The 18,029-nt window shown below is 37.1% G+C and overlaps 2 protein-coding genes across 2 annotated transcripts; both read right to left on the bottom strand.

The window, feature by feature from the left end:
• Window positions 1-1,912: 1,912 nt before the first annotated feature.
• LOC120345606 (uncharacterized) lies at window positions 1,913-15,061 on the bottom strand. Its single transcript, XM_039415127.2, has 6 exons — window positions 13,067-15,061; window positions 12,268-12,411; window positions 11,343-11,489; window positions 8,316-8,422; window positions 7,186-7,347; window positions 1,913-5,983 (listed from the first exon to the last, which is right to left on the bottom strand). Exons 1-6 carry the CDS (start codon window positions 13,658-13,660, stop codon window positions 5,893-5,895), a joined length of 1,245 nt encoding a protein of 414 aa, XP_039271061.2. The 5' UTR covers window positions 13,661-15,061; the 3' UTR covers window positions 1,913-5,892.
• Window positions 15,059-15,439, bottom strand: LOC120345623 (adenosine 5'-monophosphoramidase HINT1-like). The gene has a single exon (XM_039415148.2). The coding sequence runs from the start codon at window positions 15,437-15,439 to the stop codon at window positions 15,059-15,061; it is 381 nt and encodes a 126-aa protein (XP_039271082.2).
• Window positions 15,440-18,029: the final 2,590 nt, after the last annotated feature.

The following is an 18,029-nucleotide window of genomic DNA, read 5'->3' as shown; positions in this document are numbered from 1 at the left end:
GACGCGAAAGGCGACGAGAAATATGTGCATTGGAGCGTATCATGAAATACAATGTTTTGCCTGTAGTCTTATGGAGTGACGTCAGAGTTGCCTATCATGTTGTTTAATGTCATTGGTCGCACTGGCATGAATACATTTTGTTTATTACATTTCGTTCTTTGTTATTCTATTATTATGTTTCCCTGATGTCCTTTTTTTTTGGGTTCATATCGATGGCAGCCCCGAGGTCACCCACTCTTCGATTGTCCTGCGTGGGTTTGCAGTTTTGAATTCCGTGGAGGATAACAAGTGAGGAGCTGAAAAAATCGTCCGCGGAAGCTTCCAGACATTTTTGTCTGGCCTAAGATAAAGCCGAAGAGCTATACATTAAAATTTGAGAAAATATCTGAAATATGTCTATGTAAAATGACAACTATATATATTTATAGCAATTCAATACAAACCTTAATCAAAAATAACTTGTAATGTTCTTATTAATGTTCACAATAAGCATGAGAAATGTTATATTGGTGAGGTACAGAGAGAAGTTCCTTGAGTTCAAAGGTCGGGGAAACATCGATCACACGTTAAGGCTGTAATAAATATTTTTCAGCTGCGATGTAAAAATAATACGACGTTACAAAACATGCTGCGCTCCGGAAGTATTCGTAACAAGATGACGCACAACCTGTAAATCTCAAACATGGTACACATACTATAGTCAGGTGTGCGCCATCTTGGTACGAATACTTTGGGAGCAAATACAGTTAATAATTAAGTTTACCAGATAAGCTAAACTTTATATAACATAGTTTTATATCAGCAACGGGAACGCAATATAAATATTTAACAACCGGCATTGCGCTCCGGCTACAGATCACCTGTGGTCACTGTATTCAACGCTATATGGCGTTCAATCACACCAATGACATTAAACAACATTGTGTCATTGATCACACTGAACTGCCTGTACTGTTCCCCCGCCCATAATCTTAGAGGTGTAGCAAGGAACTTTCAAATAAGAGAGAAGTTCTCTAATTTATTTAGCCAGGTATTTGATTCAAATGCATTGACTCAATTGTGGTGGAAATCGTAAACAACCAGCGGTTAGGCGAACCACCTGTACGGCGGTAATAAGTCCAACGATCCAATCGCACATAATTACCTGTCAAGGAAAATAGGAGGTGCGGCGGCAAGCATATTTATAACGCCTAGCGCGATGCACCACACGGCCGAAACATCAAAGTCCTCCAAACTCTGGTGCACAAAAGCGAGTTTCCTCCAATAACTCCCCCACAAGTATTATCCAGACTGGGTCCTCGTCTCTTCAAAGGCAGTTTTTTTGAGGTCACGAGCAAACGGACTCGGTTGGTATCTTACATTCCTATTCGGGGACGGTGATTAGCACAAACTCCAGCTCGTTTGCTTTATTCCGCATAGAAAGGATTCCAGCTCAGGTGTACCTGAAACTTGGAAGATTTGTCAATATAGCTTGAAAATGCTCGTTATGACTCCCTTTTCCCCACAAATTCAAAATAATTGTGTTTTAAAGAATTTTATTTCAGAGGGTAAATAAGTCAAATGAGGTGAAACAGAGCAGATTGCGTTCCGGGGAATTCTTTCACACTTTAGGCCGAAGAGTAATTTGCAATTGACTAGGACTCCACAGTTATATTCAGGCTTAGTCCTGACGTTGGGCTAAGGAAAATTTCAGCTTCTGGATAAAAAAAATTTTGGCTTCAACTACGGCAGTTTGAGAATACGACTCCGGCTCCAGTGAAAACACGACAAACCCTGGCCGCGACTCGTAAGTCCAGATGAAGAATCTCACTTAGATGTCTCACTGTTGTAAAGGTGTTTACAAAGTACTGCCATGCCTGTTTTTGATGTAGATTCTGTAGAGGTATCTTAATTTTTTATGAAGCCAATACTAACTTCAACTAAAATCTTTAAACAAAGAGGTGGTTGTATACACCACTTTTTCAAACAAAAAATACTCTCACTCAATCTAGAGAAAAATTGAAAAAGAAATCCCAGACAGAGGTTTGGCATTGATGAAATGGAAAAGCAAAAGTATACAAGCTTGTACATAAGAATATATAAAACACTTGAGTAGATAGCGCCAGAGAGTAAAATTTGATCTACATTCAATTTTTTGACCACATGGTGGCATAAGACTGTTTGAGTTTGAGTAACCATAGTAGTAACAAAAAATGATAACCCGCAAGCACCAGTGACCCCACGCTGAAATTTCCTACGATTCCATGGTGCTCCCGTTAGGTATTCATACCAAGATGGCGCACAACCTGAACATAGTATGTCTATCAGGTTAGGACTGTTCAGGTTGTGCGCCATCTTGGTACAAATACTTCCGGAGCGAATTCCACATGTATTTGTATATTAGCATTTTTGAGGCAAACTTCTTAGCAACCACAAATTAATCTCATAACTTCAGTCTTGTGCCACCTAATGGCCCGGGAAGTTCGCGGTTTTAAACTTCTGTGGGTGAAAAGTCTGTAAACCACATGAGGCTAACATATACCAACAATAAAAGAGAGACATTGAACAGAATATAAGTCATAGATGGATGGCCGTGGGCATCTTCGTCTATTTTGGCAATCTGAGAAATTGGTATTAGTCTGGAAATAAAATAGTTTTTTTTTTCAAATCAGCTGAGTGAACTACTCCATTTGAAGCGAAATATGACAGATGTAAAATGATGTTCAAGTTATTACAATTTGAAAGGGTAAAGTGATACGGAAATATAGAGTGCATATAAAGTCTCCTTTCAATTTTGATATGAAGTGGCAAAGTTTTTTTACTTCATTTAATACACCTGTAAGAGAAAACAAACGTAATGAACACCCTAGATTATCCTGAGTTCAAAGATCTATATCAAAATTTTTGTACTGCTGAAGTATGGGCACCAAGATGTCGCACAACCTGAACCTTATACACAACCTGAGTTCAGGTTTTGCGCCATCTTGGTGCACATACTTCAGAAGGTCCAAAATTTTTGGTATAATTTGCCAGAACCTGGGATAACATTTGAGATATTCAAATAGATCATCTTGTACAGGTATAAAAATGGACGATATTACCATATATTAGGGATATCCATATACAATATTTTGGTGTGAAAGTACATAACCTTGAAAATCCATCTATGGACCTAATACAAGCTAGCTGTGTATCTTATTTTAAAGAACATTTGCTGTCAAAAAAAAATAAAATAATAAGCAGATGGATTCGAGTAATAAAAGTATAATAACAAAGAACTTCACGAAAAATAAATGAAAAGGTAGAAAGGTATACTGTGCAATAATAATAGGATAATGAAGGTACGTCTAGCACAGGGCTGGTACCCCAGATACCTTTTTTATGCCAGTTGTTCTCAACCGGAGGGGCGCGCCCCACAAGAGGGGCGTAAACAACTCCCCTGTATTTTCTGAACAAAACATAATTTCGCCTTACTGTCTGTTATTTGCAGTTTATTGTTAGTTAGATATTTTTGATGTGGGGCGCGAGACTTGACAAATTCTAAACTGAAAAGGTGGCACGGCTTAAATAGTTTAAGAACCACCGTTTTATGCCGTATAACTGTTGTTTAGGGACTTTTCGCATGGGTAATCTTCAATCATATTGTGATAGAACGAGGAAAATTTGAAATTTTACTTTTTTTTTATGTAAGTAGCTATTTTCATGGACTTGCATGTGTGATGTGTTATATTGAATTGTAATAAAAACCATTATAAAGGAAATCTATGAAAATTTGAGTTTCCAATTGAATTGGTATTTTCATGAACATCGTTTCCGAAATGACAGAAATTTGTTTCTAAGCGAGACTTGGACTAGATAAGTCAATATGATCAAAAACAGAATCCATTTAGTAAACGGGTCTAAAACGCAGGCAAGAAAAGTTTTGAAGCCCTGTGCTAGCTCAGATTCAGATGTTTCAGGAATATCTTGGCAAATGAATAAACATTAGCGCTCCAGAAGTGTGTGTACCAATATGGAGGTAACTAATTTTGTTCGCCTACTTTACATCAAGTTGTATAAAGGGATTGACGCCTATAGGCAGGGGGTACATTCACTTGGCTAACACAAAAGTCCTCGAACTCGTAAGAGAACTATAATATAGAAAATCAGAAGAAATTTATGCCCTGACCTGGTACACACACTACGGGAGTACCCGAACACAAGTAAGGGAACAACATTCGCATGATGAAAAATTGTGAACTATCAATCGTGGGTGAGCAGGATTCCAGAACTTTGCTGGAGTGAGTGTTAGAACTTTACTATGAATTAAACGGGAAATATTGATCAAACCAAATGAGAAAACCCAAAAATAATACAAACTAGAATATCAGTTAGAAACCGAAGACTTGTCGATCGAAGGTTAGGGGATCCCCCAAAACAGTGGTCTCACTCCACAGTGACACCGTGTGTCCTGTCACTAATTAATTAATAACTCGCTAATTATAGGACATAATTCATCCAAAATCAATAGACTTTTGATCCGAGCTATGATGAATGCACATGCACAATTTTGAGCAGATTCAACCTCGCTTTCGTGAGATATCGCGTGCATCTAACACACAGACAGGCAAATACCTATCAACATACTTACCGATCTTAAGATCGATAAGTAATCACACATACAAGTCCAACTATTCGGGTAACACTTGACAATGATGAAATTCATAATTGGGCTTGTATACCTACAAAAAATGTAATATTTGTTCAAGTGGGTATGGCCAAAATCGAATACCGTAATTTACAATTCAAAACACACTCTAAAATCCAAGACGTTCTAAATTGGGACATCAGAGAAGTTGCAAAAGTGATAGATTTTGAATATTCAGTACTGTCCTTTTTTGATAAAATTACCATTTTTTGTCGCATTGTCTGACCAGATGTCGAATCACAAAAATAATTTTCAACTGAAACTCACAAAAAGCAGGAGCAAAGATGTTTTCAATGATGGCAAGTCGGAATAGCAGAACTCAGAACACCAAGAAATCTCAAGGCTGAGGCAGACAAATTTCAACATATCCCTCGAAATTATTGATCAAATCGAAGGAGGAAAAGCCCAAGAATAACATAAACCACTCGTTCAAGTTCTACCATTTGGGTAACACATGCCAATAATGTGAAATTTACAATTATAATAGCTACAAAAATTTTGGTATTTGCTCATTTGTGGGTATGGCCAAAATTGAATAATTTACAATTCGAAACACTCTGAAATTCAAGACATTCTGATAGATTAGAATATTCAGTACTGCTCATATTTTTGATTGAAACTCCATTTTTTTGTCGCATTGTCTGACCATCAGAAGTTAAATCCTAAATTTTTTTCTAATCGAAACTCACAAAAAGTAGGGGCAAAGATTTTTTTATCTGACGAGTTGGTGCTACTCTAAAACAGGGGTGTGCAACCTTCAATACAAGAGTGCCAGATACAAATAACTGGATAAAACCACTGGCCGCACTTTTATTTAACATCTAGTAGTTGCGGACACAAAAATTTTGAGTATTGATTTTATGACATGCGTTGTTCGCTTCACCCAAGCTAGCTGTTAGGGCATTGCAACGTCATAGGACACTTCTACGGGGCCACATCATTTTTCCTTGGCCCACAGGTTGCACACCCCTGCTCTAAAATGAACCCAGCAGAACTCAGAATGCCAAGATAACTTGAGGTTGGAGCAGACAACTTTTACCCACATCACTGGAAGAAAATCCTACATTTCCCGAACATCCACTTCCCATCTAGAGAATGTAGCATTTCGGGGAAACAATACAATCCTCAAAAAATATCATGCGCCCAATTTCCTAATAAATAATATTCCCACCCATTTAAAATAAGTGTCCCCCTTAAATTGTCTAAAGTGTTCCTTTCAGGTGTTATCAACTTAAACTTTGTTCATCTTTATCTTCAACTTTTTCAAAATCGTCGGGTTGTTTTCTTAGTGAGGCAAGATCGTTTGGCTTGTCCTTTCTAGAAACAAAGAGACGATAAATGTTATGGACTCTTATTTATCATCAGGCTCTGTTTAAGTTTGAATAAGATTGGAATTTACATGATTATCTTGGGAGAAAGAAAAGCCGATGGGACAGCCTAATCATATGGCGAACCACGGCTTCGCGTCCGGTTACCAGTCCATGCTGGATATTAGTTAGTCTGTTATTTGTTTTCAGATGCATGGACTTGATGGTGGAGGAAGTCATAACAGTCCAGCGATTACGTGAACCACCCTACAGCGGTGAGGAGTACAGCAATCCCATCACACACATAATCCACCAGCATGGGATTCAAACCTGCGAACCCACGAATTATATTATTCCCACCTGCGAATTATTTTTGCATTGTTTGCGGGCCACAATAGTGCCAAGAATAGGTATTCAGTGCAATATAAAACAAACACCTTTATTGTGCAAACACATAGTTATCAGGCATAGCCATTCTAGGCTAATAGAATCCGCATTCGATTTTTAGTTTTCTATGATACCTATATTGTTTGCATATATTCTCGACCAAGAAGGTAAAAAGCCAGATGATAATTTAGACCGCCAAGCACATCATTCAACTTCGCTAGTTTCCCCAGCTATCCATAACACTATTTAATTCAGTGACAACAGTGATGACAATACGTCAAAAGCTTTTTCTGATTAATTTTATGCCGAAACAACACGAAATGCGATTTTTTGATTACTCTCCGAATGTGATGCGGGCCACAGATAATGAAGCGGCGGGCCACATGTGGCCCGCGGGCCTGGGTTTGGACCACCCTGATGCTCAAAATCAGGGTTCGAGAGTTGGAACCCCCTTTAAAATGTAAAAAAAGCACATTTCTTTATCATGCATGGCAATATCCCGAAGCTTGAAATGCTTTTCAAACCCTCAAGTTTCTTGAAATCTCACATATTCTGGTTTCGCTAGCTGATAAGGTCTAACTTGGCCTCCCTTTGAGGATTTCTGGTTATGCCCCTGCTCAAAATGACACATTTTTGAACTAAAACATTAAAAAATACTTCTGAAAATCAATAATTTTCTATATCGCATGTCAACAATTTAAATACAATTTGTTTTAAACCTCTTGGTATACTTGGTGAATTCTTATAAGTAAAACGAACAGAAAGATGATCTAATTGCCACTGTGAGGCGCCATGGAGCTATTTTAGAAGACAAATCGATCTTACTTGAAAAAACCTTCCACCATTGGATAAATAAGTTTAATTGCTTCAGATATTCGAGCGACAACAGGGCAGGTCAGAGTGATCGAACCGGTAGAAAATATTTTGAATGTAACTTTCATATCTGGCATCCTATAAGTCACTGCAGGATGAATCTCAGGCTCATAACTGAAAAGTGAGAGAAGGAGATTTATTGTTTCGTCACCAGAAAATAAAAAACGATACAAAAATTATATACAAAATACACAAGTTAATTCGGTATAAATTGGAGGGAGCAAAAAAAGACCATAAGTCATCAGAGTCAGCTCCCCCTAAATTCACTTATAAGATTCACAGTATATAGAACAAGCTACTTGTTGGAGAGTTGACTGATTTTTTACAAAATATTGTTGGGTCTTAACTATAAATTGGTTAAATGTAGATTTGTGTTTTATCAATTTAAGTATTTAATTAGCATCAGAAATATCAAAAAGTACAGTATAGTTGCAAGCGCTGAACTATTGGAAATAGCTGAGGCACTAATATGAAAGTTACGGTATGTTATTATCAAGCCATGGTGAGGGGGGTGGCCTATGTGGAAGTGAAGCCTGGAGCTATAGCCGAAACCAAGCTCACCATGTTAAACAGCTCCGAAGCTACCAAAAATTTTAGTAGCTCCAGCTTTGAACTATTATTTTTTAACATTTATAATGTCATACAAATATTAAAATCCATCCTTTTCAGCACAAGTAAAATTTCAGTAAAATCTCAAGTTGAAGTTGGAGTAAGCTGTAAATGACATGAACCACCCTAACATGTTGACGAGTCGCTAACGATTGTCGCAATTCAAATAATAATTCAAGCATGTGATTTCAAGCACCATGCCACTGGGTATCATCGTAAACAACTAACAATAAGGAATTGGGAAGAAAGATTCCAATGATTCCAAATGAGTGATTCTCAAATCTTGGTGATATTTATACAAATCCATTTTCGAAGTGAAGGAACGATAATATTGGATAATAAAACTCACTTATCGGCACTTGAAAACATAAGTTGGGTACAAAATTTATGAAGGTAATTATTGAATAGCCAAGTTCTCCTTACACTAGACTCTAAAAGCAACTCTACATGCTAAAAATTTAAAAGTCTTTTACCTTAAATGTTTTGATCGATGAAAATTAGAAAAATCAACAATATTAATATGGTACGGCATTTTACAAACAGCAAGAACGTTGATCACTTTGAAATTTGAAAATATCACCTGAAAAGAAAAACAACTTGTATCACGATTCACAATAAATAACAAATAATGGTGGGAGGAAAATAAAAGTGACATTTTTGTCATCAACTTTAAATTAAGCTGCTCTAGAGCAGGCCTGCACAACATACGGCCCGCATGCGGCCCGCTAGATACTCCTGCGGGGCGCAGGTGATTTCGAAACACGCCAATTCTCGGGTCTAACAATCAAAGTCAGCATTGTTATGCAAGCGCGCCGCTACTCCGATCATTTTCGAAATCGTAAGATTTAGGTTTTGCACTAGTTTCAATAAATATCAAACTTTGTGTGAAATTGGTGTGCCCTTCGCAATCTCTAAAATTCGTCGCTCGACCCCTCGCCCCCCAGTTTGGGAAACCCTGATTTAGATATCTCAGTATTCAGACTGAATCACGCCTAAAATAATATCGGTATACAATTTCACACCCATTAATGCATATTAGCAACCTATTAATAATTTATTAATTTACATTATTTTTTACTAGCAGTTTATGAAACTGAAGTTTCTTTTTTAATTCAAATTTAGAATTTAAAAAACAGTTCAATCATTTATGAATGGTGCAGAAATTCCCGCACAAAAGATTTTGCTATTTACTGTAAAATTTCGAATAAATTAGAGCAGATTTGGTAGAAAAATGTAATTTAACAGACAGAAATATCCAATAATGATAGATTATGACTAAATAAATTGTCATACATATATTTGGGACGTTTTTACAAAACTGAACCTGAGTCAAATATTTTCCTGCAGTCAGTTTTTTACTGCAACACGCAATCCCTAATTCTAATAAAAAAGAGATATTGAAAATGAAGGGTGGGTTTTCAAGGTGGATGAACCACTAAATACATATTTGCCATCTCATATGCAAAAATACTGTACCTCGTTTTTACCCAAGAAAATAGGATTATTCATATTTTTAAGCTTCCCAGTAATGAAAGTGTTTCATTAAATTTAACTGTTTCACAATATTATTTTGATTTGTAGTTCATCTTGTTAAATATGTATGTGGCAAAGTTTGCGACCCGCCGGGCCTTTGGATTTATGCTTGCGGCCCTCGTGGTAATTTGAGTTGTGCAGGCCTGCTCTAGAGTCTAGGCCAGACATGGGCAAAGTACGGGCCAGCAGGCTAAATCCAGCCCGTTGGGTAATTCAATCTGACCCGCCTGATGCAGCCACAACCACTAAAACCCAATTTTTATGTTTTAGCTAAAAATAGATCAAGGAATTTGTTGGGGTTGCGGTTAAATTTAGTTTTGGCATGAAGTTTATTGTTTTCCACCTTTGCTTTGTAACACTGTAAACATTATTCATGAAATGTAACTTTTTATGTCACACTTACATGGCCCGCCAGACTAGGTGGGCAACATTTTTGGCCCCTGGTTCAAAAACCTTGCTCACCCCTGGTCTAGACACTCTAGTGCAGGGGTTCTCAACCTGAGAAGATTTCCAGGGGTACTTGGAAGGCAGTCGAGTTTTTGTGTGTTGTTGTTTTTAATATCCTTTATTACTACCGGAGGAAAAAGCGTGTCAATTGAAACGTAGATTTCACTGATCTTGCGGTATTGAGATTGCGACGCAACAATGTGGAACTCACGGCTTTGCAGGAAAACTGAAATCTCTAAGACAGCGTGCAACGGGCATTGGAAAAAGGGGGCTCCCAAAGTATGCGAACCAAGATGGCGGACATCGGAATGTAATATGTGTACTAGGTTAGGGTTAGGCCATAATTTTAGGTATAAATACTACGGGAGGCTTTTGGCTAGTCTTCGAACTGATAATAGGACTAAAATAAGGAAAATTGGAAAAAAATTATCGCCTAACCCTAACCTGCTACCCATGTTACGTTCCGATGTCCGCCATCTTGGTTCGCATACTTCGGGAGCACCGGAAAAAGTGATTTTGCTTATTAAAACTTGGAAAGATTTTAAGAATTCATTAGTTAGGCAGACGACAAGAGCAATATTATCAACGCGAAGATTCAATTCAGTTTCATCTGGTCAATAAATTGTTGTTGCAACAAATTGTTATTCAATTTATCACAACTTTGTTCGATGCCTGATTACAGGGGTTCGCGTTGCTTGCTTCGTGCCTCGGGGGGTACTTGACAGAAAAAAGGTTGAGAACCCCTGGTCTAGTGCTTAAATGAATGAAAGCGCATAAATTCACTGCCAAATTCAATATAGATTCAGTTGATCTAACCATTTCAATGGTTGAAACTTTGCTCAAAGACGATTCTTTGTTTACTTACCGTAGCTTTTAGCAAATCCTTATTTGCTAAGCAAATATTTAAAATTTATGTGAATTTATAAAAAATGTGACACAATATCGATTTGAATATCAGGTCACACAACACAAGACTGAATACAAACGACAAAATATTAATTTTAAAGAAACCACATGTTAACTTTTTCATAATTCTGTTACTTCTCTAAAATGTAATAACCATTATACAGAAACCAAAATTTTAGTAAATTTATTATCAATGTAAAATAAGGAAAATCGGAATAAAATTATGGCCTAACCCCAACCTGGACACATACTACCGGAGGTACTGAGAAATGTGTTTAAAATTAGATTATGTTCTTTTTAATACAACAACAACACAGGACTGAATACAAATGTAATAACCATTACACAAACTAACAAAATTTTACTATGGTTTCCAAATAATGAATACTGAATAGTAGCTTATAAGATATCGTGAGATATCAGTGGCCGTCTATACAAGGCCATGTTCAGAGTGAAACGCAAGATAATTAAAAGCAATACATATAAAAAATTCAAGTCCTCAAAAAGGTTGTAGTCTCAAAGATTTTGGCCAAATTAGTCAGTATTCAGTAGTTTATTATTCACCACACTGACGCGGAAAACCAAATTGAAAAAACTGAACGAGTGTCACTTACTTGAAATCCTATTTTCTGCAGCCTCTTTGCGAGTTTCCTTGAACCTTTTCTAGCAGCCATTTCAGAGTTTGCCCCTGTACAAATTATCTTACCAGAAGACCAAATATAAGCTGTGCAAGATGGCCGTCGTATTCGCATGATAATTTTCTGTTTGAAATGAAAATAAAAGACGACATTGAGATGCATTGTAAGTAATTTTTCTCTCAACTTACTACCTTTGATCTGTATGCCATGGCACCCCAATCATATTTGATTGATATTTTTCAACAAAAAGATTCGCCCAGAAGTGGATAGATCCATTTCTGAGCAAAACTATGAGCGCTCCAGAATTGAATGTACCAATATGGAGGTAACTAATTTTGTTCGCCTACCGATACTTTTCAATTTCCCTGTTTCATTGCTTGATTCACAGGATGCTTTCACTGTGTTGAGCAATAATTGTTCCAACATAATAAGATTTGGAATCTACCGATACCAATCAAAATAATACTATAAAAACTGGAATGATAAACAGGGGTGGTCATGAGTGCTAAAAAGCCTTCGAAAGGGTTGGGAACCACTGCTATAAATCTTTTTTTTGTGGTCAATTTGACGTCATTATAATTTTTTTTAAATGGATTGTGATTTGTATTACTGAAAGTAAATGAGTTGCGAGTCTGAGAAGTTTGAGACCCCCCTCAATCTGAGCTAAGTGGAACTTGATAAAGATTATTACAGGATGTATATAAAGTTCCTTTCCAGTTTCAATTTTTACACGAGATCAGTCCTCAATATATCATAACCAGATTTGTTTTTAATCAGTAATTGTTCAAGTATTTTTACTGTATTTAATATATATGTGAGGGCTAAAACAACATATGTTATCGATAAATTTTCATTGCAATTTAAAAAAAAATTAAGACTTTATGAACACCCTATATATTACCTTTGATTCTCTTTGATAAATAACATTGATTCCCTCCTGTGCGATTCTTCGTAAATTAAGATGACATCTTACTCGGAACGATGTCACAACATTCGTTATGTATAAATTCAGATCTTTCTCAGGGTCCACTTCCTTAGGAATGACCTTAATAAAAATAGACGCATTCAGCTTTCCATACTCAAAGTGAATATATACCACAGAAAAATGGGCGCTCCTGAAGTATGCGTACCAACATGGCGAACACCGGAACGTAGTATGTGTATCAGGTTAGGGTTAGGCCATAATTTTAGGTACAAATACTACAGGAGTCACACGGCTAGTCCCCGAACTCGTAATAGAACTAAAATATGGAAAATTGGAATAAAATTATGGCCTAACCTGGTACACACACTACGTTCTGGTGTCCGCCATCTTGGTAGGCGTACTTCAGGAGCACCAAGAAATGTATTTTTTATTAAAGATGGATTATGTTCTTTTTGATACAACAATGTGGGTGTCACAGTTCAAGAATTCTATTCGACATATTAAAAGGAAACAACACAGATGAAATCATGGTATTTTTGAAGAGACATGCACGAGGTAAATATATTGATTCACTGAGCGGAAGAAACAAAATGCATTGATCTGGATTTTTATAAAATACAGTAAAATAAATACAGTATAAAGTACAATAAAATACTTTTGCTGCAAAGAAAGTCATTTTGTATGTTTTTAATCAAAATATATTTCATATATTTATTTGATAAACAGGTTATATAAATAGCTTAATTTAAAATTGAGAAAAAAATTGTATGCTTACCGTTGCTGGGATTTCTTTCACAGTGGTGACAGTTAGATTTGGGACATTTCCTGCTTTTTCCAATGGAATTAGAGGCCCCTGACTTTCTGAATTCTCTACTGTTGCATTGTGGGTACTTTGTTGCATTGAATTATGGGTAGGTAATGCATTCAGTGAATTTAAAATCAAGGAGTCTGATGTAATAGGCTCCACTTTACTGATATTATTATTCTCAACGGGTGTTGAAAAAATTGAGGTTGGAATTGAGCTGGAAGTATTATTATCGAAACTGCTAGGTTCATTTAAAATCGAATCCAGAGAGTCAAACGTCTGCGATGGCGGGCCTGAAATAAGACTTTCCAGTCCGATAGGGTTTTGTAATCCAGACTGAAAAAAATTAACTTTGCTAGTTGTTTGTTCATAGCTGGTTGCTTGTTGCGTTATCCCGATTCCTGATGATAAGTCCGTGCATCCTTGTATCCATGCGGTGGTGTCGTACGTTTCCTGTTTTAATACTGAGTCCAGTCCAGCACCATGGATCTCAAGAGTTGAGGAGGATATGGTTGAATGAGCACCAGTATAATCGAAAAATGAAGGCCCAGCCAGATCATCCATTTTCCGTGAATGAGAAATATCGTCAAGAAAAGTTTTCTCTTTTATATTTCATAAATTATGATTGTGTATTTAAGCTTAGAATTAAAACAATGAAATTTGGCATTTGTAATGAAAGTTCAGAATGCTTAAGCAATTATCATCGTTAAAATAATTAGCCTAGCTAATAAAGCATATCCAATATCTCTTCACATCTTCATAATAAGAGAATACATTTAAGATTTTATAGCAATTCGATGATGGATACCCATAAACATGGTTCAGGGCTTTTTTTGAGCCTATTAAGTCAGGCAACAGTTAAATACTCCAAATGAGATATTCTGAACTATTCTTTGTGTATCTGAAAATTTTTTCTAAATCGATAAAATAAAACAACGCTGATTTTTACCACAAAATGATTATATGAGAAAATCAATTAAACATGATTTGGCAGCACTGCAACTATCAATTTTGAACTAAGATGTTCTGGTTGGTCATGCTCTACTAGTTTAGGGTTAAAGTGAGGTCAAATACTACCAGACAGAACCAAAACATTGAAATATGGCAATCAGCAGTAGACTCATTTAGTTAGAATGAGTACATTCTAGCCAGTTACACTCCATTGCATTAAATTGAAAGGTGTTGTATTGAAAGTTGAAACATTTCGCATTGTAAAGCAATCCGGAACTTATTGGAATTTTTATACTTAATTTATCAAATTTCACCTTACTAATCAAAATTTGGACATTTACAAGGATGTTTTTTCAAATCAAAACTGAAGAACTAGCTACGAATTTATTAAAAAAACCTACATCAACAATAACAATTATATTCCATGAGATTCGAGGCAATTCAAGTTAGCACAGTCAGGGAAACAGCTTAGAGGAAGTGAGAGAACATGCTCTATTAACCGTTTAGTCATGGACAGGAAAAGAAAACAAATGAAATGATTGTTTTTGAGTTAACCATAATAGAACGGTCGTCCGTAACTTTAATAAGAGTCACTTTTACTTTTAAGAGCGTTTATGTTTATCAATTCATAGCCCTCGAGTATATTTTTTGAACTTTTAGACCAAATCTTGAAGCTTGTACAAGCACCAAGATATTTCTATCTAATTATTCAATCATGATCCCAATACTTTGCACTAAAAGTAAATTGTGAAATTGTTGATAAAATGTGGTTAAGAGGGTCAAGCAGAGCACTATATTGAAATGTGTACTGAGAACTGGTTGAAAAATGACAAAGTACCTATTCTGCTATTAGTTCGTATTTTAATTATTAATAAGCACAGGACATGGACAATATTGTGCATATGCTAACCAGACAGACCAAGCCTAAATTTTATTTTAGAAGCCTAAAAACGCCAAAAAAGTTTAATTACTATTACTGTTCTAGACCAGACTGTGTTTTGAGTGGTTAGCTTAGCCAGGAGGCCAGCCAAGTTGACGTCCACCAAGGACATGCAGATGTAAATGATAAACAGACTGAGCTCCATTTTTCCCATCATTAACCACAACACGGTATCCCGACGAGGCAATATTTTGTTCTACAGCGACGTTTCTTGCTACAGTCATAAGGTGTCCTAAAAGTGCTGAGTCAGTATCTTCTGCCGCAGACAATCCTGTAATGGCTTTTTTTGGTATGACAAGAAAGTGAGTTGGGGCTTGTGGATTTACATCCTTAAATGCCATGCATTTGTCATCTTCGTAGAGAATATCAGAAGGGATCTCTTTGCGGATGATTTTCCCAAATATGGTGTCCCCACCAGCCTGAGCCGTTTGTGCTTTGTCAACTTCCGACATGACAATTATGTTTAATACTATCAAATAAGCCAAAAATTTAGTAAGAAGCAATTGGCTGCTCATTCACTCACTATAAATAAAATAATATATAAACCATATGACAAATATTAATAATTAATTCCATAAACAAGTTTTTGGTATCTTTGGGGTTACACATAGCGGTTATCACACTGGGCATAATTTTCATCTGGATGGTTTGCACATTGTGTTAGGGACAGCGCTGCTAATTATAATATATATAAAAAATTATAGGCTTCTAATATTGTGATCATCTTAGGCATTTTTGTCTCGACTTTTTGCTTATTATATCGTCAAGTCCACACTTGTCACAGAACTGCTGATTATCTTATGTTAGTATGCACACTATATAGATCGAGCACATTGTCTCGTCTCGGAGAAACCCATTTTACAGATGATCAGACACTCCTCTTTTAGGAGACTTTTGGACATTGTTGTCCCTCAATAACGGTGAAAATACAGTATAATTAGGGTGCGCAAAATACTACAAAAACGCGCGTATAAAAACGTCATCATTGATTTCCTTTGGGAAAAAAGAATCCGATTTACAGAAGGAAAAATTTTTTTAATGTGGCGTTCGAATGTTTTTTGCATAAAAAATGCAATTTTGGTCACGTGCTGGATGCGATTAATTCAGATTATTATCGAGACAAGCATGGCGCGATAGGACACTTCTGCCATCATGCTAGACGCTCCTCATTTGTGAGACACATAGAGTGTTTGTTTCATTAAACCAAATGGAGGGAAATTCTTGGAATTTGGATAGTGTGCCATCCTGAATGTCTGAATGTGTGTTCACAGGTTCGAATTGCTCAAAGTTTTTACACGCTATACAGAGTTTACAATGGCTTCTGGCCAGTTACTGAGTTATGAGTTTGTTTAGTGCGGTTCCATTACATTTGAACCCACGTACATTTGAACCCATGGCAATTGCACCTGTATGCTATTGCACCTATGGATTTTTTTTTGTTTCACGGATAGTTTAACCCATACTAACCCTAACCCATGGGTTTTAGCACCCGCATATAGATTGAACTCGTGGATATACGCATGGGTTCAAATGTACGGTCACCGTTTAGTGCATGATAGCATGACACAGTTCTTCGATTCCATAGCCTCACATTGAAGGATAGGGTCTCGTGTAGTTTCGTACCTAACGTACTTCTAGTGGGCGTAGCATAACAATTTTTTGATATGTCAATCCTAACCCTCATCTGATTACGCCATCCAAAAATTAAATCACTACGACATCACAATCACGTCATAGAGCTTGCCAAATATACGCACGATCGACCGAAATGGCATTGGCGCCGACGATAAAGAACTGACTGATGTTATCGGTCTCTCTCCTATTGGAATCGCTGCGACGAGAAAACGAGAGAACTAACTGTTCGATTTCGGGTGCTCGTTTGCGCGTCTTGGATGGTAGTTCGTATAGTTTGAAGGGCTCTATTACGTCACTGTGACGTCGTAATGACATAATTTTTGGATGGTGTAGTCAGGTGGGGGTTAGGATTGATACGTGACAAAATTGTCATGCTACGCCCACTAGAAGTATGTTAGGTAAGAAACTACATGAGACCCGAAGGATATACCGTAATTATAACAGTGTTAGCAAACTCAATCCATTACTGCATGATGACTGAGAAGGTCTGGGTCTTAATAATATCGACACAAGGATAGGGGATAGGATTTACATATTTATCCCGGGGGAGAGGAAAGCCGATAAGACGGCTTATTCATATGGCGAACCACGGCCTCTCGTCCGGTTACCATTCCAAGTCGGGTATGGGATTAGATTTACTGTATTGTTTGTTTTCGGAAGCATGGACTTGGTGGTGGAGGAAGCCGTAACCGACCAGCGGTTACGTGAACCACCCAACGACGGCGAGGAGTCCAGCAATCCTCTCGCACATAACCATCCCTGCATGGGATTCGAACCTGCGAACCCACGCAGAGTAGTTAGAGGTGCGGTGGCGAGCGTAATCCTAACGCTTAGCCCGTTGAGCCACACCGCCGCACCGCGCACAAATCAGCAAACCTGTACAGACCAATAAACTAAAAGAAAGCGCAATCTAACACGCCATGCTTGGATTCCTTGGAATAACATAATCTGTTAATAATTTACTCAACATTTGAATTTTTTTAGCAAAAACCACAATTTTGGTTGGTTGATGGCAGACTCAGACACATGTCACGATTGATATACGGTACAGGTACCGTACTGGCTTATCTGATTATCGAAACAAGCATGGTTAAATCTGGGGATACGGTAGTTGATCGCTTAGTTACCTTATGGAATTTCCATACCCGTGCAGGAACTATTTTTTCCTCAGACCCCAGGCACCGTCTGAGAGACAAGCAAGTTACGGTAACCGTGATCTGAATGTCAGAACGATAGATTTTTCACGTTGGAATATCTGAAAACATTACTTACAAGAATCTGTCTACCTGGATTCGTACATGCCATGATTATTTTCGCACTTGAACTTCAACAGTAATTACCAACTCTTAATCTTATTCAATGAATAATATATAACGCCACAGTACGTAACCCAAACAACAGACGGCA

This window comes from Styela clava, chromosome 8 (genome assembly GCF_964204865.1).
Source record: "Styela clava chromosome 8, kaStyClav1.hap1.2, whole genome shotgun sequence".
Taxonomy (NCBI): domain Eukaryota; kingdom Metazoa; phylum Chordata; class Ascidiacea; order Stolidobranchia; family Styelidae; genus Styela; species Styela clava.
This window is presented reverse-complemented; position numbering and strand designations above follow the sequence as displayed.

Bases quoted from the DNA above. Each gene is read 5' to 3' on its own strand.
- LOC120345606 (XM_039415127.2), bottom strand. From the start codon at position 13,660: ATGGATGATCTGGCTGGGCCTTCATTTTTCGATTATACTGGTGCTCAT. The intron at 12,412-13,066 runs GTAAGCATACAA...ATTTTTATTAAG, and splicing joins TGAAAGAAATCCCAGCAACG to GTCATTCCTAAGGAAGTGGA. The intron at 5,984-7,185 runs GTAAGATCGATT...CTTTGTTTCTAG, and splicing joins ATGGTGGAAGGTTTTTTCAA to AAAGGACAAGCCAAACGATC.
- LOC120345623 (XM_039415148.2), bottom strand. From the start codon at position 15,439: ATGTCGGAAGTTGACAAAGCACAAACGGCTCAGGCTGGTGGGGACACC.